The sequence below is a fragment of the Podarcis gaigeae genome (genome assembly GCF_964106915.1).
Source record: "Podarcis gaigeae genome assembly, chromosome: 10".
In the NCBI taxonomy this organism is placed as follows: Eukaryota; Metazoa; Chordata; class Lepidosauria; order Squamata; family Lacertidae; genus Podarcis; species Podarcis gaigeae.
In genome coordinates this window covers 18,858,519-18,884,296 of record NC_139686.1, presented here as the reverse complement: position 1 = coordinate 18,884,296, position 25,778 = coordinate 18,858,519, and the positions used below count along the sequence as shown (strand labels likewise).

Genomic DNA, 25,778 nt, shown 5'->3' with positions numbered 1-25,778 from the left:
TAGATAGCTTTGGTCCTCTAGGGCAAGCCAGAGGCTGGAGGCCAACAGCAGCTGCGGATGCTGAGGAATGTTTGCGGTCAGGCCCCATAACGAGAGAAGAGATTCCATTGATGCAGCATTAGCTGTAGCCCAAGTTCACGACCTCCGCCATTCCTTTCAATGCCAAACTCACAAGAGGAGAAAGACAGGCCTGTGTTTATCATGTAAGTCTTATCATGTAAGGGGACAGTGGGGCTGACCCGGGGTCGGGCCAGACAGCTCTGGAGACTGTAGCCCTCTGTATGTTAACTGTAGGGGCAGCAATGGAATGCGGGGGAGAAGGGAGGTGAAAGGGAGACAGGGCGGCTACACTGGGATGGGGGTTATAGCTGCAAATGATGGGGTTTAGGCAGGCGGGGGTGGTAGAGGCTGTGTAGGGCAGCTTGGGTAGAGCAGCCTTGTTTCCTGCTTCAAAAAGGTGGCTCTCTGTTCGAAAGCATCCTCTGAAGGACCAGTTGAAAGATGCAGAAACCTAAGAAGGGAGAGCAAGAAGGGCCTGGAAATTGTCCATTAACAGTGAACACCCGGACAGCAAGCTGAGAAGGCACACAGGCCAGCAGGTCCCTATTGTTTCCCTATTTAAAATACAGTAATTATTTCTAACTTTTCATCTATACATTTTATAAATTACTTTCATTGTAAATCAGTGCTCTTTGTTGGTGACATATTTATTTCTCTTTTTGCCATCATGTTAAGTCGTTGCCCTAATCTGGAATGTCTCTGTGTATGCTCAAACATTAAATGAGCATCCAACTTATTTCTTCCTAAGAGCTATTTTTTTAAAGTCTTTTGATTAAGAGCAACATTGGGCATTATGGAAATGAGATTCCCTAACTGAGGCCTGTCAAATGGAGCATCCCTCAACACAGCCTTGAGAAAACTACATGGGTTCCTGGTCCTTACTTTTAATTCTAACTTTAAAATTACTTGCAAGACTAGATTACGCTCGCTATCTTATGAGCATTTTTTCTGATTTATTTGTGGGGAGGTTAGATGACGTTGCATCAAAGTAAATGTTACCTTCACTTTCCAAGGCACTTCCCCACCACTCTCCTTATGGGGGGTGGGGGGCGGTGTCCATATTTTGGGAGAGCAAGTTTGTTCAGCCAGGCAGATTCTCTACCACTGAGCAGTCCCACCCCAGCTTCCAAATCACACGGCAGTGTTTGAAATCTGGTAAATGACTCAAAGTAACACCTGAACTGTTCTGTGAAAAGCACTGGAGCACTGTGCTGTGTATCACTCTTTCCTCATATGATGATCCCTGGAATGAACTTTTGAAAGAAGCAAAGAGGTCTACAGAAAGATGCTTACCTATAATGATCAGGAGAATCCCAATGACAGTTTGGAAGAAGAGAGAAATGGTGATGAGAGCAGTCAGGACAGCATAATATTGGAAGGACGTCCCCTGCTCCAGCACTGCCTTCAGTTGCGCAGCGTTGGCCATGAAGAGCGCCACATCCAGCATGCTCTCAGCCACGCTTTTCTTGGTGGCGTAATGATTGATGTTGATGATGTTTTCCAACCTGGAGCCAGGAATGGATGGCTAGAGGAGAAAGAAAATGGTCATGACACTTCAGAGAAGAGGATTATCTTAAGAACGTAAAAAGAGCCCTACTGGATCAGACCAGAGGCCCCTCTAGTCCACAGCCTGTTCTAAATGCGGCCAACCAGATACCTGTGGGAAGCAAGGAAGCAGGATTCAAGTAGAAGAGCACCAGGAACTCCACCAGCAGGGCACAATCAGACTCTCTCCCACTTGTGATCCCCAGCAGCTGGTGTTCAGAGGCATACTGCCTCCAACAGGGGAGGTACAGCATAGCCATCACATCCTGTAGACATTGGTAACCATATCCTCCATCAATTTGTCTACGGTAATCCTTTAAAAAAAGCAGCAAGTTGGTGCCCATCATTAAAGATTCAGATCTTCAGATACTACCTTCTCTGATTTAAACGTTTAAAATGGAGGAAAGGTGGGGTGGGCAATGTGGCTGTCAGAGAACATAATAAATACCCAGTCCAAAAGATCACAAAGTCAGTGTGGTGTAGTGGGTAGAGAGTTGGTCTAGGAAGACCAAGGAGGCCTGAGTTCAAATCTCCACTTGGTCCTGAAGCTTATTGGTTGACCACGGGCCACTCGTGATATCTCAGCCTAACCTACCTCAAAAGGCTGCTGCGACAATAAGGTCAGGCGAGGAGAACTCTGGATAATTAAGAGGGAAGAGTAGGATGAAAATGCAATTAAGAAAACATCCTCCTGTTGCTCCCTGCTTCAGAAAGGACCTGTGAATTCTCATAAGTGCTCAAGACACATTTTAACAGCTGCTGGCATTTATATTTTCAAATGTTCAGTGGCCACTGAATTGCTGAGCCACCATATCTTGGAGTTTGCAGCCTCCAGTGCCATTCAGGAAGGGGGGCTCACTGAGGACATTCCCCCCCCCAAAAAAAAGATAAAGTTAGCAGTGACCTTAAGACTAACCTATTTCAAACTGAATTTCTTCTACACCCTCCACTAACAAATTATTCCTCTCTACTCTCACCTTTCTTTTTCTTTCTTTCTGTGCTGAACCAGAGGAAGAGTTCCAAAGCTGGTGCTTCTTCTTTTTTTTAAAAAAAAATTAATAGTTATTACCTCCTGTTCTCATGGTGGCCATAGGGGGGAGCTCTGAGTAACCTCTAGTCTGGCAGCATCTGCCAGGAATGAATGGGCCAACTGCCCAACAGGATAGTAAATGTTGTTGAAAGGGAGCCAGAGCAAGATTATACTACCACTTAAGATAAATAAATATTTTGGGTACAACCCAGAGAACCTCACTGGGTTTACTGCAACCACATTCAAATAGTCACTGCTGGTTAATTATTACCTAGCTGGAAAAGAGGTCACCCACATGACGGCTAATTGCCTTTGCAGCTTCTTACTATCTTATGGACTGTTTTGGTGCTCAGAGCAAATACAATAAACAGCAAACTGCCATGCCGGATATTCATTAAAGGATGGCTTGCGCCAGAAACAAGACCTGTGCTCCTTCACCCTCCCTCCCTTATAGTCGCTTTTAACCATTTGTCCTTGTTTCTATCTTTTTAAGTATGTATAATCCCCTTTTAATTACTAGCTTTATCTCTTACCTGCTTTAAGTCTAATGTGTTCAGTTTATCTGTACATTTTATCTTATGCTGGTCTGTGACCGAAATAAAGTTTGATACTGATTGAATAAACAGCAAACAACCCTGCTTCCTTACATCCCTACAGCAGGTCTCCTTATTAGTTGCTGTTGTAGCTCCATTGTTTCTCTCTCCAACAGCCATTTTATCCCCAACACAAACTTCTTGAAAACCAAAGGCAGTACAGTCCATGGTCAGGGATGATGGGAATTGCAGTCCAAAACATCTGGAGGGCACCAGATTGGAAAACGCTGAGCTAAAAGGCAAGACTGAAATTTGTTCAGACATACCAGCTCAGCTTGCAAGCAATGTGAAGCCAAACAAAGAAAAGCACAGCTGCTTTACTCTCTGGACCCCAAAACCTGTTGCTGTAGCTAAGAAGCAGATCCTTCAAGTGTCCCTATTTTCCAGGGACAATCCTGGATTTACAGAAGCTGCCCTGGTTCCTGATTTGATCCTGGAATATCCCGCTTTTCCTTAGGACATCCCTATTTTCATCAGAGAAATTTTGAAGGGTATAGAATCATGTGGTCCCCGAGCCAAGAAGATAAGTAACTAGACCACCATTAGATGTCACGGAAATAAACAACTATCTGACTTTTAGAAGACACCTGAAGGCAGCACTGTATAGGGAAGTTTTAAAATGTTTTATGTTTTATTATGTTTTTATGTATGTTGGAAGCCACCAAGACTGGCTGGTACAACCCAGTCAGATGGGCAGGGTATAAAGAAGAAAAGTATTATTAATTAAATAGGACATCCCTATTTTCATTGGAGAAATAGGGTATGGAATGGGGTGCAGGTCAAGGAGCACCTCAGAACAACAGAACAAAAAAAGAGGGAGGGAACTCAGGGGCTCAATAAAGAAAAAAAAATATTTTTAAGATTTTAAAAAATAAACTAATGAAAACGTTGGGTTGCATCCATTATGGGTTTTTGAAGGAATATTTGCAGAGACCTTTCATGGGCAGCAAAGGCCCTACGGCACAGGAGATACTGGTGGGCACCCATGGACATTGTGTGGGGAGGTCACTGGTTTCGTTTGACCCTCTGTCTGTTAGCCTTTAAGCCCCACAAGACTGCTACTTTTGCAGCAACTGACTAACATGACTACCCTTCTGGAAGCAGCTATCATAAACAAGTATCTATCATAGGTTGCTCATATCCCCGAGATTACTGGGAGTAGAAACTGTTCGTGCTCACTTGCTCATCCCATGTTCAGAACAGAAATAAATCCAGTTAATACATCACTGCTGTTGTTTACAATCTGCAGATGAAACATGACAATACGTAATTGATTACTCACCTCCCCACCCCATTTGTATTGTGTTTCCTTTGCAATGAAACCAATGATGTGGAACAATGTAATGATAACGTAATTAATTGTGCAAAATTTCACCATAGCAGACTGTGAGACGAATAAAGGGGTTTTTTTTGTTGGAAGCCAAACTGCAGAGGAACAGAAACAGGGCAGCATATGACAAATATGGGGCAGGAAGGGAATCAATGCCTTCTTACATCCCTAGTTACAAGTGTCATTGCCCGCTTTGAGGTCTTTAGGCAGCGAGGGAAGAAACAAAAGGGCAACAGGAGAGCACGAGACAGAAAGACAGGGATCATGTGAATGATAAATAACCCTCTTTGAGTGTGTCTGCTGGCAGAGACTAGCTGTGGAGGCACTTTATTAAAAAGCCCTTAATTCCAAGCAAGTTGCTGTGGAATTCCAAATAAAACGCAGAAAGACACCCAGGCAATTCACACACAGGGAACAAAAAAGGCATCCCATCCACTGGGTGCAGGAGTCCAGGCACTTTATGATTGTACAATCACACTGTTTTCTGAAGGCTAGAGATACAGAATTTGTTCAGCACTGACTGAGGTCACCACCAGAACATGAGCCAAAAGGCAAGAGAAGAAAGAAGGCAAAACAGCCCCCTTTTTGCAAAAGCTTGTCCCTGTTTCTTAGCTTAACAGAAAAATGGGGAATCCATATTTCTAAAACACATCTGCCACTGAATGTCACCAAATCTTGATTTCCCCCCACAGCTTTATCTGCCACTAACCTGTATTTAAAATATACGAACACACACATATTTCAGAAATCTGACATGTTTTAGGATTTGCAACAAGAATTGATGTAAACCACATTAAGCATATTACGGAAAGCATATAAATACATATAAATTGATATACTCATTGGCATCAAGAAGGCCATTTACATCAGCAAGGTATTCACAACTGAGCTGTTAAAAAGCTCTGGGTTTGCCAATCTCAATGTTCAAAAGCCTCAAAGCCAAATTACTGTACTGTATTAACAGTCATGACATTTTAAAACATAACACATCTTCTGATATTCTCCTGCAATGCTTTCCATTTTCTGATACTTGGTTCTTTAACTGAAAGGTAAGATTTTTAAAAAATACGGTAGTTTAATCAGAATTTTACACTCCAATGAAAGTGCACTGCTAGTAAGCTAGTGTTAAATTCCAACTTTCAATCTTTCATCCTGTAAATGGCCCTGTATCAAGAAGTAATTCTTGACACATTTTTCATTCCCATAGCAACATATCACCTGTTGTTTACATAGCAGAAGGATGTGTCTAGCCACACCTGACCAGCAAGTCTAACACATAAACCCTCTCTTATTTAACCTCCAGTCTCGTAACAGATGCACACAGAGATCAGTTGTGCCCCAGACTGCTTAAATAAGGGCTGAGTCTGCGAAGTGGAGCAAATTTGAAGCTCTGCACCAAGAACAGGTGGTACAATCCAACTGCATTGACTGCATTCTGTTAACATTTCCACCCGTACCCGTTTCCTGAAATATGTGTGCCAGTAACCTCCCACAAAGAGTTATTGAAAGTTAGGAAAATATCACACTTTTTCTTTATTTAACTGTTTATTAAATTTGTAGATCACTTCCCAGATGAAGTCCTCAGAGTGGTTCATAATAAAATAAATGTCTCAAATGATTTTAAACATTTATCATATAAACTAGTTTAAAACAACAATAAAATCCAAGGCAAAAATCAGTAACACCTCTCTAATTTAAAACATACCAACTAATACTTGCTCAGGTTAGATTCTGACTGCAAAAAAACCTCCCCAAAATGGCAATATTATTCACTAAGTGGTTTTCCTTCCCATGTTCTAAATGTGCAAAACTTAAGCTCAAATGTTAAAACTTCTCATTTTACTTGGGAGTCTTTTGTTTGAGATTTCACAAAGCTACACACTTCCCAGATGTGCTTTTTCTATGTTGTCCCCAGGAAACTGGGCAGGGAGGAAATGGGACAGAAGAGGCTACTTTGTTGTTGTTTAGTCAATCAATCAATCAATCAATCAATCAATCAATCAATTTCCTTTAGTCGTTTAGTCGTGTCCGACTCTTCGTGACCCCATGGACCAGAGCATGCCAGGCACTTCTGTCTTCCACTGCCTCCCGCAGTTTGGTCAGACTCATGTTTGTAGCTTCGAAGGCACTATCCAACCATCTCGTCCCCTTCTCTTTGTGCCCTCCATCTTTCCCAACATCAGGGTCTTTTCCAGGGAGTCTTCTCTTCTCATGAGGTGGCCAAAGCATTGGAGCCTCAGCTTCCAGTGAGCACTCAGGGCTGATTTCCTTAAGAATGGATAGGTTTGATCTTCTTGCAGTCCATGGGACTCTCAAGAGTCTCCTCCAGCACCATAATTCAAAAGCATCAATTCTTTGGCGATCAGCCTTCTTTATGGTCCAGCTCTCACTTCCATACATCACTACTGAGAAAACCATAACTTTTACTATACGGACCTTTGTTGGCAAGGTGATGTCTCTACTTTTTAAGATGCTGTCTAGGTTTGTCATTGCTTTCCTCCCAAGAAGCAGGCGTCTCTTAATTTTGTGGCTGCTGTCACCATCTGCAGAGATCATGGAGCCCAAGAAAGTCAAATCTCTCACTGCCTCCATTTCTTCCCCTTCTATTTGCCAAGAGGTGATGGGACCAGTGAAGAGGCTACTAATAGTGATCAAACGGGATACAAAGATTTGTTTGCAAATCTGAGTTTAACAGACAACATTCAAACTGTTAATAGATGCAATGCCGTGCCCCTGCTGACACATTCCCTTCCCAAGAAACAACATGGAATAAAGGACAAGAATGAGATCTTGGCTTTGGCCCTGCAGCACACAACGTTTAAAGTGCAGGTAAATCACGGCAAAAGGATGCTGGTGGACAGCTTTATGGCTTCCTTGGAACACTTAAAAAGGCACACAGTCATTCCATCAGAATCAAATACAATTGTTTCTCATCCTTCCATCACACTCCCCTGATATTGTAATTGGGATTGCAGACAGATGTAAAAACAGCAAGTCTATTTTTTTTAGCCTTCTAGGGAGTATTTGGGGTGCACCACATCCAGGCCCTACATTTAAGGAAGTCCCAAAGATGTATTTCCCCTACAAGGAACCCGTGTTTCACCAAAGGATGGAGACAGCTGGGTTTTATAATTTATGATCTGGAGAAAACAAGCATTGCATGCTCCATCCCTGCAGCCCTGGGAGGGCAGCCTGAAATCTACACAGCACCCAGCAGAGCCTCGTTTCAGTGCCTTCAACCTCTTCCCCCTGTATTCTATCTTGCTTACCAGATGTAAACTCCATAGCTTCACCTTGGTCAATTTTTCTCCACCGAGCCATCAGCTGTCTACCATCTAACCTGATGAGGAGTTCCTTGAACTCAGAGCTTGCACACTATTTTGTGACACTTGGTTTGGTCTAATAAGAGGCTGCACCAGGTGACCACTCCAGGTGGCTTCCTGATTTGCTGCACAAAGCTTACATGGTGGTTAGCCGTTACTGATCAACCATTCTGATGTTACTGGGGTAGTTTAACAACAATGAGCATCCATCCTGCATTCATCCTGACTTGCTTGTTGGGTGTTTACACGTCTTCCTGCTAGTCATTTGTTCATCCCACATTTTCCCTGTCACTTGCCAAACTACAACAAAATCGGCTTCATCTGACTTTCCTTAGAGCTATAGCAGCAGCAAGCAACTGGGAAAGCTCATCAAATCCCAGTATTGCCATCTGGTTTAAATGCCTCTGGGATCACATTGTAATGGAAAAGTTTGCTCAAGCAAATGAAGGAAGCAGAAGGGCAGAGTTTGCAAGAAATATTTCATACCACCTGGTATCCTTTTCTCAATTATGCAGATCACTCATTGGGACAAATTTAAAACACGGCTGACTTGATGAAATGCCTTTAATGCTACCTTAATATTTCATTGGAAAGATATATATTTGGCCTACAAGTTGTTGAGGTTTTTTTAAAAAATATTTAAGGGTTTTCTATAATGTAACATTTCCCCCTAGTTAATTGTATGCTGCTCTACCAGCTGATATTTTAGGTTTTATTATATACATTTTAGTATTTTCCTTACATTTTTATCCTTACTATAAAGTACCCTGGGAATTTATTTTTGATGAACAGCATATAAATACTCAAAATAAATAAAAACACAAAAATAGGTTGTCTATACAGTGGTACCTTGGTTTAAGAACAGCTTAGTTTATGAACAACTTGGATTAAGAACACTGCAAACCCGGAAGTAGGTGTTTTGGTTTGTGAACTTTGCCTTGGAATAAGAACATGTTTCGCTTCCTGTTGAGTGTGTTCCATTTGTAAACTGAGTCCCCCGCTGCTATGGAAAAGCACGCCTTGGTTTAAGAATGCTTTGGTTTAAGAACAGACTTCTGGAACGGATTAAGTTCGTAAACCAAGGTACCACTGTATCTTCATTAGGCAAGTCTGTAGTGTCAAGAGTAGGCGGTATCCAATGATGCCTGCCTACTTGTGAAATAAGACCAGGGCCTACCCATTCCACCCCCCAAGTCTCTAACATGACCCCCAAATGTGATCAAAAGGGTTCTCCAACCTGCTGGATCAGTTATGAAGAGTGGTTGTGGGGCTGCAGGTGGACAAAAAGAAATGAGAAGCAAATGCCTGCTTGCGCAAAACTCTTAGGATAACTCTTGCTTTGATGCAACATCATCTAACCTCCACACAAACAAATCAGAATAAATGCTCATTAAATAGCCAACAGCCACCTAATCTCCCTGCAAACCAATCAGGGTGGAAGATCAATAAACAGGTCATCTGGAAGCACCCAGAGTTCACTTCTTAAGTTCCCTGCTTAAAAAGAACAGAAGATTGCCAAGATGCAAACTCCAGGAGGCTGCTGTGCACTGCCTCCTCCTGGCTGACCTAAACCTGACCTGGGTCAGCCACGACCATTAAAAACAGGACACTGACACTCTGTGAGAGCCCAGTATTCAGTGTGTTAGGTTTCAGCATGACCTGGGATGGAATGGGTGTGTGCAAAAGCACACAAAGATTCATGTCCCAGATACTGTTGCAAATAACCTTGCTGGGTGGTGAGCAGGGGGAATCATTGGGGCGCTTCAGCGTTAATGCAGATTCAGATTCCGTTTTAATTTATATTTATACATTTCTGGATATGCTATAGCCTGCAATAACCAAGTATGCTCTTACAAAGACAACAGGTGCAATTGAGCCAAAATTAAGCACTTCTACATTCAACCGAGCTCAGTCAGAGAGTTAAGCATGTGCTTAACCCCTCGGAGTGTCATCAATGAGAAGCTCAGCGGTAAAGCGAATGCTTCGCATGCAGGAGGTGCCAATCCTGGCATTTCTAGTTAAACTGATCTCAGGAAGCAAAGCTGGGAAGGATTTATGCCTGAGACCAGAGAGTCATGGTCAGCTGGAGTGGACAGTGCACTGCAAGGCTAGGTAGGTCAGAAGAAGAAGAAGAGTAGTTTGGATTTGATATCCCGCCTTTCACTCCCTTTAAGGAGTCTCAAAGCGGCTAACATTCTCCTTTCCCTTCCTCCCCCACAACATACACTCTGTGAGGTGAGTGGGGCTGAGAGACTTCAGAGAAGTGTGACTGGCCCAAGGTCACCCAGCAGCTGCATGTGGAGGAGTGGGGACGCGGACCCGGTTCCCCAGACTACGAGACTACCGCTCTTAACCAGTACACCACACTGGCTCCCAACCTCGTATGCCCCCTTGAGCTTCTTGGGGGGAAAGGTGGGCTGTAAACACAATAAGCAAGCAAGTAAAGTGGCCTGCAAAATTATGGGGTAGGACTGCAGCTTGGTGCCAGAGCATCTGCTTCGCATGCAGAAGGTTCCATGATCAATCACCCTCAAGTTGCAGGCTGGCATTGTTTTTAAAAGAGCTGGCACCCATCAACCATAGCCTTTCTCTGTGGGGATTCCTTCACCCACCCTCGGTGTCAGACCTTTACCTTGGGTATCATTCATCATGGATTGTCAAGGCCAGAATGGATTTTTATGTCCAGCTACAATTGGCTGGGAGTAAAATCAGGAAGTTTTCGACTTTCCTTTAGTAAATGGAAACATGTTATTGTGAGGGGTTACATTTCCTGTCACAATGGTGGTGGAAAACGCCTTTGGGCAGGATCATCGCCTGAGGCAGTGCCACAACAACAGGCCACAGTCCTCACTTAGGGCAGCCCGGCCAAACGTCGCTCACCTCAGACTGCTAGCTGGTTCCCAAATGCTTGGTCTGCGCCACAATGGGGGCTGCTATGTAGGCAACTCTCAAGGAGTGTGTCCGCCAGGAGAGCTGGTTGTGGTTTCAAACAGTGGGCAGGTTGCCATGCCAACCCCACACACTTGTTGCCAATAACGTTGTGGCCTACTTGGACCCATTCCACGGGCCGGTGTCTCATCTTGGGACATGCCCTTGCATATATCGCACAAACAATGCTTCCATTTTACTTTAAAGGTACTCTGGCAAAGCTGCTTTTATTATTATTTTTTACTACTTTAAGTGCATAGGCTATATATCTCCCAAATCCCATATGCTTCACTGGTTTGGATGTGGGCGCTTTTCTAGTAGCACTTATAGTCCTTTAGGGTAAAGCCATTTCCCCTGTGATGCATCTACAGAGATGGTGTCTTAGTAACTAAGTCTCACCCGCCCAAAATATGAATTTATCTCCTCAGCTGGTCTAAGTGGGGGTTCACCTCCAGGAGCGGCTAGGACAGGTTGCACACACTGGATAGCTCGCACTGTGAATAAAAGCAGATTAAGCGGAAACCTCAGCATGAGCAAAGAATGAGGACGACACATGCCTTTCGCAGTACAGTTATTTGAGACCAACCTGTCTCCCTGCTGCGGCCCACAAGAGACAACGCCAACTGTTCTTGAACGAGAGGAGCAGGCCTGCAAAAGTCTCAGAGGGGGGAGATTTCTTGTGGATGTGCACACACTCTCTCTCCCTCTTGTCCTTTGGCTGACATTGAAACACAATTCTGCTTCTCAGCTGTCTGGTTGCTTGGAACCTTCAGAAACTTTGCCTGTCAGATCAAGTGCACACTCCGTAAAGCCTCCTCGAACTCTGCTACCCCCATATTTTTTAAAAAACCTACCATGTAGCACCTAGGAAAGCCTACACTATTAAGGATGCTCCTCTTAATGCAGATCAAAGCAGACGTTGCTTAGCTTCCAGCCTGATAAAGAGCTCTGGATATCTTGAAAAGCTTGCTCACTATTTTGAGGCATTGGGGTCATAGCCACACCATAAGTTGAAATCACTCCTATACAACTTCTTAATAGTCATGGCCTCTCCAAAGAGTCCTGGGAACTGCTGTTTGTTAAGGAAACAGGACAGTTAACCAAGCCCTTGTGTGGAGTAACACCAGACATAGCTGTCAATGGGCAGATGATTGGTTTGGTAGACACACAATGTACCGTATTGGCCTGAATATAAGCTGCACTTTCCCTCCAAATTCCGACTGTGAAAAGTTAAAGTGCGGCTTAAATTAGGGACCTTACAAAAACATGCCTTTTACAATATCACTGCTGAAACAGACATACGGTAAAATGGGATGGGTGTCAGTGCCTGTGGAATTTTAAGGGAGCAGCTTATATTTGGGTATTGTCTTTTTTTTTCTTTCCCCCCTTGAATTTTAAAAATGTGGCTTATATTTGGGTGAGGCTTATATTTGGGCCAATACAGCACATAATGGTCAGATTAATCATTATCACCCCCATATAGTTGATTGGGGATAACAAGTAGAAATGGGTATGTGGTGATGATGATGATTTGGGGACAAGCCCCAAATGATGTCATTGCCAGTGGGGCTGCTTGAGGATTTCATTCAGATTTCACTTTTAAGTGAAGCAGCCTGATTTGCAGTTCCTGGACTAATGTGTGGATTGGAGCACCATTGCCTTTTGGTTTTCATCCATCTCTGAATTTTGCAATTCAATTCCCAGCTCAAAAAAAAAAAAAAAGCATATAAAATGTGCATTTTTGTTTTAGGATGGTATGAAAGTGCATAATTTAGGCTAAAATGCATATCAAGTGTATTTTATAGTAAAATGAGTAAAATAAGTGCACAATTTGTGGGAAAACACAGTAAAATTAATAATTTTAATGTGAATGATTTTACAAATATTCTCAGATTGCTACAGAAATAGGATGAAATGAATGAATATGTGTGAAACTGGCATTCACTTATAAATGAAAATGAGTGAAACTGATATCAGCTTGAACACTGATTGATATTGATTGATGCTTAGCAATGCTGAGAGGTGGTATTAAGAAACATGTTTTCTCTTTGCTTGATGAAGCCCCATTTTCTTGATCTTAAAGTAACTTCAAATGAACATAAGCCTAAAAACTGCTTTGCAGATGCTCTTGTGACTTGCTAATGCAGTTTCATATACAGTAGCTCCCAGGGGAAACCCTTTCCAAGATGAGAAGTGTCATGTGTACAAGGAGGATTACTTAGAATAATTATTTTAAAAACCAGGACACAGAAGCTCTATATATTTGACTCACTCCTATTTAGCAACCACAGCGGATTCCTCGCCAACAGTGCTTAAGGTAGGAAAAGAAATCAAATTAGAAAGACCCTGAAATTAAAAGTAGGTTAGCAGGAAGCAGAGGGGGAGGCATGTATTAAAAATTGAAGAGAAGTAGGGAAGCACAGGAATAACTGCACAATTATTCTTACAAATATAAAAGTGTAAAGGTAACTAGTTTCCCAGGACTGCATGCCTTATGCCCCAAAATACTAAGAGCCAAGTCTAAGAAACATAAATGGCCTTTACATCTGAGGTTCAAGTAGCTCCCTTCTTACCCACAGTTATGGTCCCAATTTGAAGAGCTTTTCTGTGAAATTTAGGTCCAAGATCAATGTTTCATCCAGAACAAAAGAGTAATGGATTTGTACAGAAGACAGCAGCAATTTGGAGGGTAGATCCTTTTCTCATGCTGAGAGGACCCTGTGATGATCTAGTGACTACCTGTGACTATTAAGACATCCTAGCATGTGATCTTGAGAACTACTTAAGAATATTTATTTTTAAAACCAGTTATTTCAAAAGAAGGCAGTAGCTTGAAAGCTACAATTTAACTACGGAATTTGATTGGCATGTTTTGACCAAAATTTCCTCTGAATGCAGTCTGCCTCTAAATATAAGTTGCTGGGGCCCACAAGCGGGGAGAATGCTATTGCATTCAGGCTCCATTTGCAAGCATCCCAGGAGAAGAAGAAGAAGAATTTGGATTTGATATCCTGCTTTATCACTACCCTAAGGAGTCTCAAAACAGTTAACTATCTCCTTTCCCTTCCTCCCCCACAACAAACACTCTGTGAGGTGAGTGGGGCTGAGAGACTTCAGAGAAGTGTGACTAGCCCAAGGTCACCCGGCAGCTGTATGTGGAGGAGTGGAGACGCAAACCCGGTTCACCAGATTACGAGTCCACCGCTCTTAACCACTACACCACACTGGGTCTTGCCTTAGCTGCAGGGGTTCTTGAGGTTCCCTTCCAACCCTACAATTCAATGGCCTCAGAAGGTGGCAGGCTTTCATTCGTGGGAGGTTTTTCAACAGAGGTTGGATGGCAACCTGTCATGGATTCTTCAGCCATGATTCCTGCATTATGGGGGTTTGGATCAGATGACCTCTTGGGGTCTCTTCCATCTCTATGATTCTATGGTTGGCCACTGTGAGAACAGGGTACTGGACTAGATGGGATTTTGGCCTGTTGAAACACAGCCTTTCTTATGCATTATGATAGTATCTTTATCAGGGGGAAACGAAGATACACGTAGCTTCTGGAGAAGGATGTTGCCTTTATGGCCTGTTTGTGGGATTCCCATATAGACATCTGATATGCCTCTTTGTTTTATTCAGATGGGTTTTTTGGGATGTTTTACATTCAATCCCTATAGCTACAAAAAAATAGACAATTCTTTAATGCCTTCTGCAAAAGTGGAACATTTCCTTGCTTGCAAAGATGTGACATAGAAATTATGGGCAGTTTGCCTAAAGATCTGTCATTCTGGTGGGCCCTTAATTGCTGCATTTGTGGCCACTGAGGCAAGATATGTCACACTTTTAATTATCTCTTTGGTTGGGACTACAGAAAATGTAATCAGCACTGCAGCCCCCTCACAAAGTTGCCAAACAATAATAGCTAGGGACCTGTATGAACCTGTTTTGCCTTTATTTTGTACTGTGAATACCTACTCCTGAAAATCCTCATAAACTTCAACTATTTCTAAGGTTGTTTTTTAAGAGCACACACACACCAGCTGGTCGAATGAAATATATCCCTTTTACCTCTTTGGTGGGCAAATGTGAAAGTGAGAATGTCTCCAGCGAAAGGCATGGGCTTGCCCTGGAATGTACCTGTTGTCAAGCAGAGAGATATATGTTTCTTACACAACTGGAAAATCAAGATATACCCAGTTTATAAACTCTTGACCCATTCTGAAATGAGTGATGCTTTTCATGGCACTTGCACCATAGAAACCTTAATGCAATGCTCCCTGAACCGTTTCTCAAGTTGCTGCCTCTCCACGTGATCTGCCTGACAGGGAGATCGACAAGAGGAATTATGTGAGGCAGGAGAATGGAACAATATATGGGCAGTCTTTTTCTTCAAGCAGCTGATATATTTTCTTAAACTCCACACACAGACCAGCCCTACAATTAGACAGAGTGCAGTGGCCCCCTCAGGCAGTGGTTGCTGGAGGTCGCAGCAAGTTGTTAGGGAAAGAAAACTGTGTGTGCTACACAGCCTGCCCCGCTAAGTTTGCTTGTCGTCCTTCTGTATGTGGAATGTGTGTGCATGATGCAGTACAGATGCGGGCGCCCACTTAAGCGTGGTCGACTCGCATGTGATCACGTATACATATGGCACCATGAAATAAATAAACAGAACCATACCAGGAAATGGCGGGAGAGAGCTACAGAGTCTGTGGGGCTCGCAAGAAGACATCCCCACCCAAAGCCCAAAGAGGACATCTGTGAGGGTGGAGGATGCCCCAAAGAGATGGAGACTCAGCGGGGCTTTGTTTGGGCTGTTCAGCCTCCCTGCCTAACAGCTGATGCATGGGGCAGCGCAGCAGCAGCAGCATTCCTGCACATCCTCCAAAATAACTCAGGAAGAGCAGATACAGAACATACTTCTACCGCTGGAAGCAAGGAGTGTGCAATGGAGTCCAAGTTTGCTTTAAACTCGTGGGCTTTAATCATAGTAGGGTCAGCCTCTAACACCACCTGAAACATGAGACCTTAAGAACATAGGAAGAACCCTGCTGGATCAGGCCAAAGGTCCATCTAGTAAGTTCCTGTTCTCATAGGGGCCAATCAGATGCCGGTGGGAAGCCCCAAAGCAGGACCTTAGTGCAACTGGGCTCTCCCCACTTGTGACTCCCAGCACCCTACATTCAGCAGCATGCAGCCTCCAACAGCAGAAACGGAACATGGCTAGCAGCCATTGATAGCCTTCTTCTCCAAAATTTACCTAACCCTCTTTTAAAGCCATCCAAATTTGTGGCCACCACTGCCTCCTGTGGCAGTGAGTTCCACAGTTTACCTATGTACTGTGTGAAGAAGTACTTTCTTTTGTCTGTCCTTAATCTTCCAATATTCAGCTTCATTGGATGTCCTGGATTCTAGTGTTATGCCAAGAGAAAAACTTTTCTCCGTCCACTTTTTATGCACCATGCGTAATTTTATATTCTCCCACCATGTCACTAACCCACCTTTTCTGTCTTTAATATGCCCTTTTCCTTAAGCCTGTCTCTTTTTCTCCTTCTCACTCTTTCTTCTATCTTTGCCTTCTCTGTATTGTTCTCTTCCCCTTTCCATTATTCTATTGTATTCTTATTTCTAAAAGCAAACATATGGGCTAACCAGCAGGTGGTGCTGGGTGGTAAATCTACACTGAGCTTGCTCTCCGCCCCCCCCCCCCCGCCCTGAGTAATCTTTCCTAGTGCATTAATCATCTGTTCTCCATCCTTGTCGGCCTAATGCACCGGCAGATTTCCAGTGCATTATGGATTAGATGTGATAACGCCTAAAAGGGGTCATATGTTATCAGGATAATATATCCCACTCCTGCAAGAAACCACAAAAGTGCATTTGTGTAATTCAGAGGCAACCTGTATTATTATTAGGACTTGAAAGGATGGAGGTTAAGAGTTCAGAAACCAACAAAAAATGTTCATTTATATTTCCAGACACTTAATGCAACTTATTTAGAGCAAAGGACCGCAGCTTTATCAAGGACTGAGAGCTACCCTGCCCATATAAATACATACACTAATGAGGGCTCTTGGATGTGATCATTTTGTGCTGCATGAAAACCTACCGTATTTAAGGATCCTAGCAGCGCTAGAAAAGAAGAAACACAGGAAAACCAAGCCATGAAGAACATACTAGCAGCTTGAGGATCCAGCTTGAGGCAACAATTATCAAATTACACACTGGATTGGGGCACATTAATATGCTGGGAGAGGCGCTGGCATGTGCTTTGAAAAATTAAGCCACCATCTTGGATGTCTCCACCACTCCACGTCCCTTGGAGCAACCGAGGGCAGATGCAGCACTGATACAAGAAATCAACCTTTTTTCGTGTGGCAGCTCCCACACTTTTGTAAGACAGCACTCAACTGTCTATTGCCACCAGACAGGTGCCTTCATTTTTGCTGCCTGCAAAAAAAACCCACATTTTTTGTTTAAGCAAGCCTACTAAGATATATAAAACACTGAAACGTGTTTTAATCTGTTTTTAGTTTAGCACTGATTTTAATTGTTATTGTTTTGATTGTTTGCGTCTTTTGAACTGTTTTTACTGATAACCTGATTGTTTTGTTCCTTTTGTAAATCACCTTTAGGTTGTTTTTTTAAATAACCAGACAGTATATGACTTTCATGAAATAAATAAATATCTTTTTCCTTCACCCGAGTTCTGATACAAGAAGGCATAAAGGAGGCCAGTGAGGGTGGCATAGCTGTCAACTGTTCCCTTTTTTTTTAAGGGAAATTCCCTTATTCCAAATAGGATTCCTCGCAAGAAAAGGGAAAAGTTGACAGCTATGGAGGGTGGCAGCGTGGAAAGCAGAGGTGCAGTCCAGAGAGGATTTTTGGCCTGGGGAGTGTCCCAAGAGCTAGATAGAGAAGTCTGGAGGGCTGTAGTTATATACAAAGTATTGCAAAAATGCCATGAATCTCCAGCACTCTCTCCTCCAAATGAAACTGGCGCTTGGGTCTTATTGACACTCAAGGAAGTGAGGAGTATCAATTTTGGTTGATTATATGTATTGTGAGCTGCTTTTGAGGAGCATTGTTTGTGGGGAAGTGGCATATAAAATCTAAGCAGATCTAGAAAGTGTGAGGGCTTGTCAACTATTATTGTCAACTATTACTCTGCCCAACTATTATTTGGAAATCTAGCCAAAGCACTTTGGAGTTGGGATAACAGTCTGCTTAAATTTCATTTCCACTGAAATGCATGGGGCTTTAAAAAAGTTATTTCTATATCTAACTGATCAGGCAGGTGAAACATCTTTTTTTGTCTTCTTCAGTTGAGCCAAAATGGACTTATGTGCATGCATTACAGAAAGTAACACACAAAGGTTCATTACATTAGGGGAAATTGATTTGCAAAAAAAAAAGTATATATTAGGCAAAACTGCAAACAAACATGCATATTTGGAGAAATTTGCATTAAAATGCTGGTGAATTTTCTTGAGGACCTCAAAAAAAAAAATTGTGAGCTGATGTGGAAATGTGGAGAACTGTACTTAAAACTGGGACAATGAGAAACTGAGAGAAACCAAAGTAGATAGATTTCTCCATCCCTATACATCACTCTGTCCTCCAACAGAAGGAAACAGCCTGGGGTTTCAGGAAAAAAACCCTACTACCCCACACCAAACCGGGGCAGTAAGTCACTTCATTCATTGATCCAGCACAGTAGCTGTCTCTAGGGTTTCACACTGTAGACATTTCGAGCCTCATCTGGAGATGTCACAATTGAACCTGAGACCTTCTACATACAAATGACATGACTACCATTGAACAAGGGTTGGGCTCTATTCCCAGATTGCCTCTGTTCACCACAAGGAAAGGGAAGAACTACTTCCTCTCTAGAAAGTAGGGCAGAGAGAAATTGGGGCTCTCCTAGGATGACTTTGTATAACATGACTCTTCTAGTAGAGAATGTAGGCCCTGAGCATAAAATGCACATGTCAGGCATAGGCAAACTTGGCCCTCCAGATGTTTTGGGACTACAACTCCCATCATCCCAGACCACTGGTCCTGTTAGCTAGGGATGATGGGAGTTGTAGTCCCAAAACATCTGGAGGGCCAAGTTTGCCTATGCCTGGCATATGTGAACAGTTCAGTGGAAAGGCACTGATTTCTGAAAAGCACTCAGCACAATTCAACCCACAGGAATGCAATCTCTGAGCATGATTCAGAGCCGTTACAGGAAAGCAATGCTGCATTGCAATGCTGATCCTCTCCACTTCCTTCACAATGGAAGTCCAGTGTTCTGATGTGCAAATGTATGAAATTAAGGCATGGTTTACTTCTGCAGGAGGGATGTGCTTATGTCTGAGGATCAATTCTGGATCTGCCTGAATCACTTAGAAAAGGGGAGGAGAGTCCAATTTGGACAGTGAAAGGAACAATAGGGGAGGGGTGCTGAACCTTCTCCCATCTGTGGCTTATCTCTTTGCAGTATCAGTTTCTCTCTTATCACATCTGCATCATACACTTAAAGCACATTTAAAGTTCACGGCCAAGTTTGGCCACCACTGATTTAAAGCATGAACAAAGCAGAGTTGGGTTTAAGCAAATGGACCCGCTGTCACTACATCTAGTTTGGACCTGAAAGTCAAACAACCAGTCTGGCAAGTCACTCTGGGTGTTGCCAGAAGATGAAAGGAAATTGTTAAGGAAACTGCCTATCAGGAGTAAGTAACTGGCTGTGTGGTTGGCACCAAGCAATACATGGAGCCTGGGAAATGTGGGTGGGTGGTGCTTTTTCTTTTCTGGTTTTGTTTTACCTTCCCAAAACCAAAGAGCATTGACTGAGTGCTGCTTAGGAAGTAGGTCAAGAGGAAATTGTCTCTCACTTCATATTCGTATCATTATTATTTTACATGAGCAAGGCAGTGTACTCTTCATCATTGCGGAGTGGAAACCGAAGACTGCTGATTCTTGGAAGGAGGTTTTGAAAAACAATGTGCACAGTCAAATATTGCCTCCAAGATGACATCTGCAAGCGATCTCCACTTTCAATTCCCCATTGCAAGTTTCCCCAGTAGTTAATTGAACAATTAAGTGTGTGTGGGGGGGGGAGAGAATCTAGTGCATGATGCACTTATTCCTACTACAGTGAAAGCCAAACTTTGTCATGCTCCTAGGATGCAGACCAATAACTGCCCTTTGCCAGTGGTGCTGGAGAAGTTACTGGAAACTCTTAAGGGCATCATCCATATGGAGCTGCAGTTTGCATCTGTTACTTTTCACTGAAACCAACAGCCCATTCCCATTGCCAAAATCCTTCATAGTGTGGACTGCGGGAAAGTACCCAGATCTTTGATTCACATTCCAGCAACCTTTTTTTCTCCGAACACTGAAAAAAATCATGAGGGGAAAAGTTAGTTTTTGCATGTGATCACCTTGGCAATGGAAAATGGTTGCATTTCTTTTCTCTCCCCCCCCTTTTAAAAAAAGACTAAAATGATTTGAGTTGTAGCTATTTAAGAAGATCTACTGTATTTTTCGCCCTATAGGACGCACCGTCCCATAGGACGCACCTAGTTTTTTTGGGGGGAAATAAAGGGGAAAAAATATTCCCCCCCCCAGCCACGGGAACTCCCGCGGGCTCCCCAGGCTGCGGATATCTGCCCGGAGGACAGGGCGCTCTGCTTGAGCGCGCCCCGCGGGCTCCCCAGGCTTGCTGATAGCTTCCTGAAGCCTGGAGAGCGAGAGGGGTCGGTGCGCACCGACCCCTCTCACTCTCCAAGCTTCAGCGAAAGCCTGCATTCGCCCATAGGACGCACACAGATTTCCCCTTCATTTTTGGAGGGGGAAAAGTGCATCCTATAGGGCGAAAAATACGGTAATTTGCTTAAGGTTGTAATTTGGAATATCTCTATCCAGAAGGACAATGATTTTTACACATGTGAAATTGGAGCAAACAACCCTCAAAGTGCAGTCTAGTTTCAGTAGCAGTAGCTGTTTCACCTTCAACTTAAATGGATTATAGATGTAAATGAAAAACTTGGGGTTCTCCAGATGTTGTTGGACTGACACCCATAGTGCCTGTTGATTGGCCATGCTGGCTGAGACTGATGGAAGTCCAGCAACATCTGGAGGCTGAGAGGTTCCACATCCTTGTCCTGCATCTTATACAAATATACATACAGTGTTATGAGGGGTTGTTTTTTTTTGGGGGGGGTGAAGTAGGCTGTATGCTGAGACCCATCTTTAGCAAAACAGTATATATGCTTAAAATTTAATATATCAGTTCTGGTGTATATATAGAATTCTGTTGCTAAGTCTATCATTTCCATGTAGGGAGCTGATCTATGCATGCAAATTTGGATCACCTCCTTCCATGGAAGTGAATGGAGATCCGTACAGACACAAGAACTCTATGTGCATCAAAGAGCATGGGCACTCCCATGCACTCTTACTGTGAGACAAGTAAGTTCCATTGCACTCACAGGGCATTACTACCCAGGCAGTGGCTTTGAACCAAAGCTCCATATCTATTCCAAGTCTGACCAACAGAACTCTGCCTCATCTTCCCATTGATTTCAGCACTGAAATCTGTGTGTGTGTGTGTGTGTGTGTGTGTGTGTGTGTTTGCAATTTGGAAGAGGTAAGGCTATGTGAGTTGGTTAAAGGCTGAAGGCCTCTCTGAAGACCTGATGTGATTATAGGGCAGATCTGCTGCCTTCTAAGAGTGCCTGCTGACTGTTTGCATCCACTTACGCTCTGTTTCTATATTTGTAAATGAAGCAAGCATTGCAAAAACAGTGCAAGTCTTCAGTGCTCTCTCATCTAAAGGAGGCCAAGCCTGGGTAGCGCTGCCTGAGGAATTTGTCACCACTCGAGGAAGTGGGAAAGCAAGCAAGCAAGCAAGCAACAGAGTGAATCAATTAACTGTTAAGATCATGCTGTCTAAAAACATGGATTCTGAAATATATTCAGAGTATATTTCATGCTCTTTATTGCAGTTTGTAAAACAGTGATTGAATTGCCCCCCAAACCTCAGGCTTTTATATACATTATTTACACAATGAGTCCGGTCTGATTGGCTGATTCTGCTTCCCTCCTGGTGCCTGATTGGTCTTTTCCTGCAGGCCAATCAGTTGTTGCATTCTACGATCCGACCAGCCTAATAGGCTGATTAACCTCCTCCTGGAGCCTGATTGGTCTTCTCCTGCAAGCCAATCAGTTGTTGCATTCTAGGATCCTACTTGCCTATTGATCTAGGATCCAAGCTTAGTACATAACAGTGAACATCCCGCTAAAGTGCTTCCTCCTACCATGTACAATGCATTCAGCTTCTCCTTGTTTTTCCCACAACATCTTTCACAGTCTTCACCAAGGACCGATTTAACATGATTTGAATGTTTTAACAGCAAAGAAAGAGAAATGCCAACATTATTGCTGTCTCATTTTAATACATACATAGTCTAATGTTGCATGCTGCCCTGAACAGGATGTTCTAAAGCTCATAACCTTAATTCTCTCTTATATAACTTTAATCAACAGACAGACAGGTCACTGGAAGCATGAACTGGTCAAGTCAGAGATATGGACGAATACTGCAAAAGTATGAATACAATGAAGCATGAGTCTTTGTTTACTTCGCCCCTCATCATTCAAGCAACACTTTATTTCAAAGATGCATTTTGTACTCAGAAATGCTTAGAAAAATAAGACCAACTCTGTGTCCCATGGAACTGAAATTCAAACAACACCAGTGCCCACACAGCTTTCCTTCTGACCCAGATTTCCCCATCCCCAGGCAGCCCCTCTTATATGAGATCAGTTGAATAGTGAGAATACAGCATTTCAATTTTAGATTTTAATGCTTCCTACTGCAATATGCACCACCATCATAATGATAATATGCATGCCATAAAAGCACAAGTTTTTTGGACCAATTCCAGAAACTATCTAAACCAAAAAGAGGGAAAGGAAGAAGGGGCAGAGTACATATCTGGTGGAATGGTAACTATTCCTGAATTGTGAAGGGATTATCCTAGGAAAGGAGTAACAACGGCTGAAGGGTAGCAAGGAGAGGAAAAAGATGCAATTAAACAGGAATTGGCAAAGAAACAACATACAGAAACTCCTGGCCTGTTAAGCCTGGGTGTATGTCATTTCTTTTCAGATAATAAAGTAACTTTGTTTTAGCAAAAAATGGGAGAGAGGTTTAATTCAGTTTGTATTTAAAGGTGAACTGACCTAATTTACACTTTCCAAAATAAATACAGAAAATGAAACACAATCATCCTTTGAAATCCACACTTCTCCAAATTTTGAAATGCAATTTTCCAAGCAAGTAATATTTGCCAAAAATATATATGCTAGGGTATATATTAGTGAAAATCGCATGCTTCCTACTGCAATATATTATGGGGAATTGGTTTGCAAAAATGTGTCTATTAGGCAAAAATGCCCAGAGAAATTTGAATTAAAATACTGGTGAATTTTCATGAAGATTAAAAAAATAAAAAGACAAAATGTTTGTAGAGAATTGAGCATAAGACTGAAAAAATGAGAAACTGAAAGAAACTAAGATTGACAGGTTCCCTCATCCCTAGTACCACAGGCACCATGCATGACTATTTCTTCATCCCTGGCGTTTGCTTATCTCTCAGTCATAACTGTCGCAATCTTTGCAACTGGTAGTCGTGTGTTCGTTTCAACAGTATTGTTGCCACACTGTTATTTCCTTGACCTGCTAAAACATGTGGCTGGTTTCTACTCAGAAGCATCAACGGAAGTATAGTGTCCAGATCAAGGGAAGTAATAGTACCATCCTATTCTGCCTTGGTCAGACCTCACCAGGGGTCTGCGCCCAGTTCTGGACACCACAGTTTAAGTAGGATATTGAGAAGCTGGAACATGTGCAGAGGAGGGCAACCAAGATGAAAAAGACTCTGGAAATGAAGCTTTATGAGGAATTGTTTAGCCTGGAGAAGAGAAGACTGAGAGGTGATATGATCAGGGCTTTTCCCCCCAGCTGGAACTCAGTTCCGGCAGCTCTCAGGTGGACGCCATTGCCATTCCAAGAGAACAAGCAAGGTGTTCATGGTGAGTTCTGGCACCTCTTTTTCTAGAAAAATAGCAGTGGATATGATAGCCATTTTCAAATACCCGAAAGGCTATCCCAGGGAAGATGAAGCAAGCTTGTTTTCTGCTGCTCCAGAAACTGAACCAATGAATGAAAATTGCAAAAAAGAACATTAAGAACTTTCTGATAGTAAAAGCTGCTTGACAGTGGAATGGTCTGCCTCAGAAGGTGGTGGACTCTCCTTCATTGGAGATCTTTAAATAGAGGATGAATGGTCATATGTCAAGGAGTCTTTCAGGGAGTTGGACTAGATGACCCTTGGGGTTCCTTCCAACACTATAATTCTGTGATCATGGGTAATATATTATTAATGAGATGCCAGCCATATGATGAGAAAAGGGTTAAACATTGTCAAAAGAGATGTCTCACTCATTTGCATGAAGGTAATTTATGCAAATTTAGAAAGAATTATTATAATTTAAATAAACAAAAAAGTACATCTCACCCTAACAGTGTGAGCAGGTAACCTGAGTGCTTTCTCTGTCGGCTGTCCAGGTTCTCACTGTTAATTGATAACTTGAAGGCCCAATTACAGTGGTACCTCGGGTTAAGAACTTAATTTGTTCTGGAGGTCCATTCTTAACCTGAAACTGTTCTTAACCTGAGGTACCACTTTAGCTAATGGGGCCTCCTGCTGCTGTCGTCACGCGATTACCGTTCTCATCCTGAAGCAAAGTTCTTAACCCGAGGTACTATTTCTGGGTTAGTGGAGTCTGTAACCTGAAGCATCTGTACAGGTGCCAGTGTACTCTCCCTTCTTAGGGTTCTTTATATTTCAATTTGACCATCCTTAAAACAGAAGACATTTTCAAAAACTGCACTGACCTCTGATAGTCTTTCAAAATAGAGGGTCATATTCTGTAAAGTAGGGACCATGGTCACCTGTGAGAAGAATATATATGGAGACATGACCATATAGCTGGGTAGGTGAGTGCCAATCCCACTCTCTCTGACCTGGTCACAGTTAGCTTTTGGCCCACTTTTCTCATCCTTGCCTCATGTTTCTTTAAATCAGCCTTAAATCACTAGGAGAACAGCATGCTGGACCAGGTGAGCTTTTGGTCTGATCCATCAAGGCTTATGAGATTTTGTGGGCAGCAATCTGCATCATCGCCAAATGCATAAGCTTATGAACACATTCAACTTTCCATCACACAGCCTAGGGAGTGTCCTTATATCATTACTGTCCAGTACAATATCTATATATAGATATATATAATCAAGAAGCAAGGGGAAAACTTTGCTTACCTTAATACATTAAACTATTATTATTAACAAGATGACTTTTATTAATAATAACAATAAACCTCCACCATTCTAGATTCCTACAGAGATAAGGTACCCTGCCAGTCAGGAGGATATCTGTTTATTTAGCAGGATCTTTCCTGATCTTTTCCTCTGCCCTTGAACTTGGCAACATGCAGCCTTGTTTTTATAGGAACTCCTCAGGAAGGTTAAAACTATTAAAATGTATTCTGCAAGGGCCTTGCCTCAGATCACTCCAGCTGCTTTCAAACTATGAGCTGTCATAACAATTGGCATTTCCTACACCATTGTGTCCACTTGCCTGCTCGTGACTGTTCCAAAATTAACAAAATAATCTCCATCCCTACGACACGCACGCCTAATGGCCTGAATGCCAGCTTTACAAGATCTTGCAATGCTTTGCAGTGTATTTCACTGTGAATCTGAAATGTCTACTGTTCAGAGCCTACCTTCCTGCCAAAAGTAGCTTCCCACCTGGAGAAAATAAGCAGCTTCAGGGAAAAGGGATTTATTTTCCAGGAAGGAAGCATGGAGGGGATTATCTCCCACTCCTTGCATGCCATGGCCTTGAACCTGTTTCCCA

General features: G+C 42.7%; 1 protein-coding gene across 2 annotated transcripts in view; it reads right to left on the bottom strand.

The window, feature by feature from the left end:
• Nucleotides 1–25,778, bottom strand: part of NINJ2 (ninjurin 2) — a 46,079-nt gene that overhangs the window by 3,914 nt on the left and 16,387 nt on the right. The window contains exons 1-2 of one of the 2 annotated variants that reach the window (XM_083701053.1): nucleotides 14,872–14,921; nucleotides 1,354–1,585 (exon numbers count right to left, since the gene is read on the bottom strand). In XM_083701053.1, the coding sequence (XP_083557179.1) occupies nucleotides 1,354–1,507 (154 nt within the window). In that variant the 5' untranslated portion in view covers nucleotides 1,508–1,585; nucleotides 14,872–14,921. Of the gene's footprint in view, nucleotides 1–1,353; nucleotides 1,586–14,871; nucleotides 14,922–25,778 lie in introns of those variants that run through there. The other variant, XM_083701052.1, reaches the window with a different exon arrangement.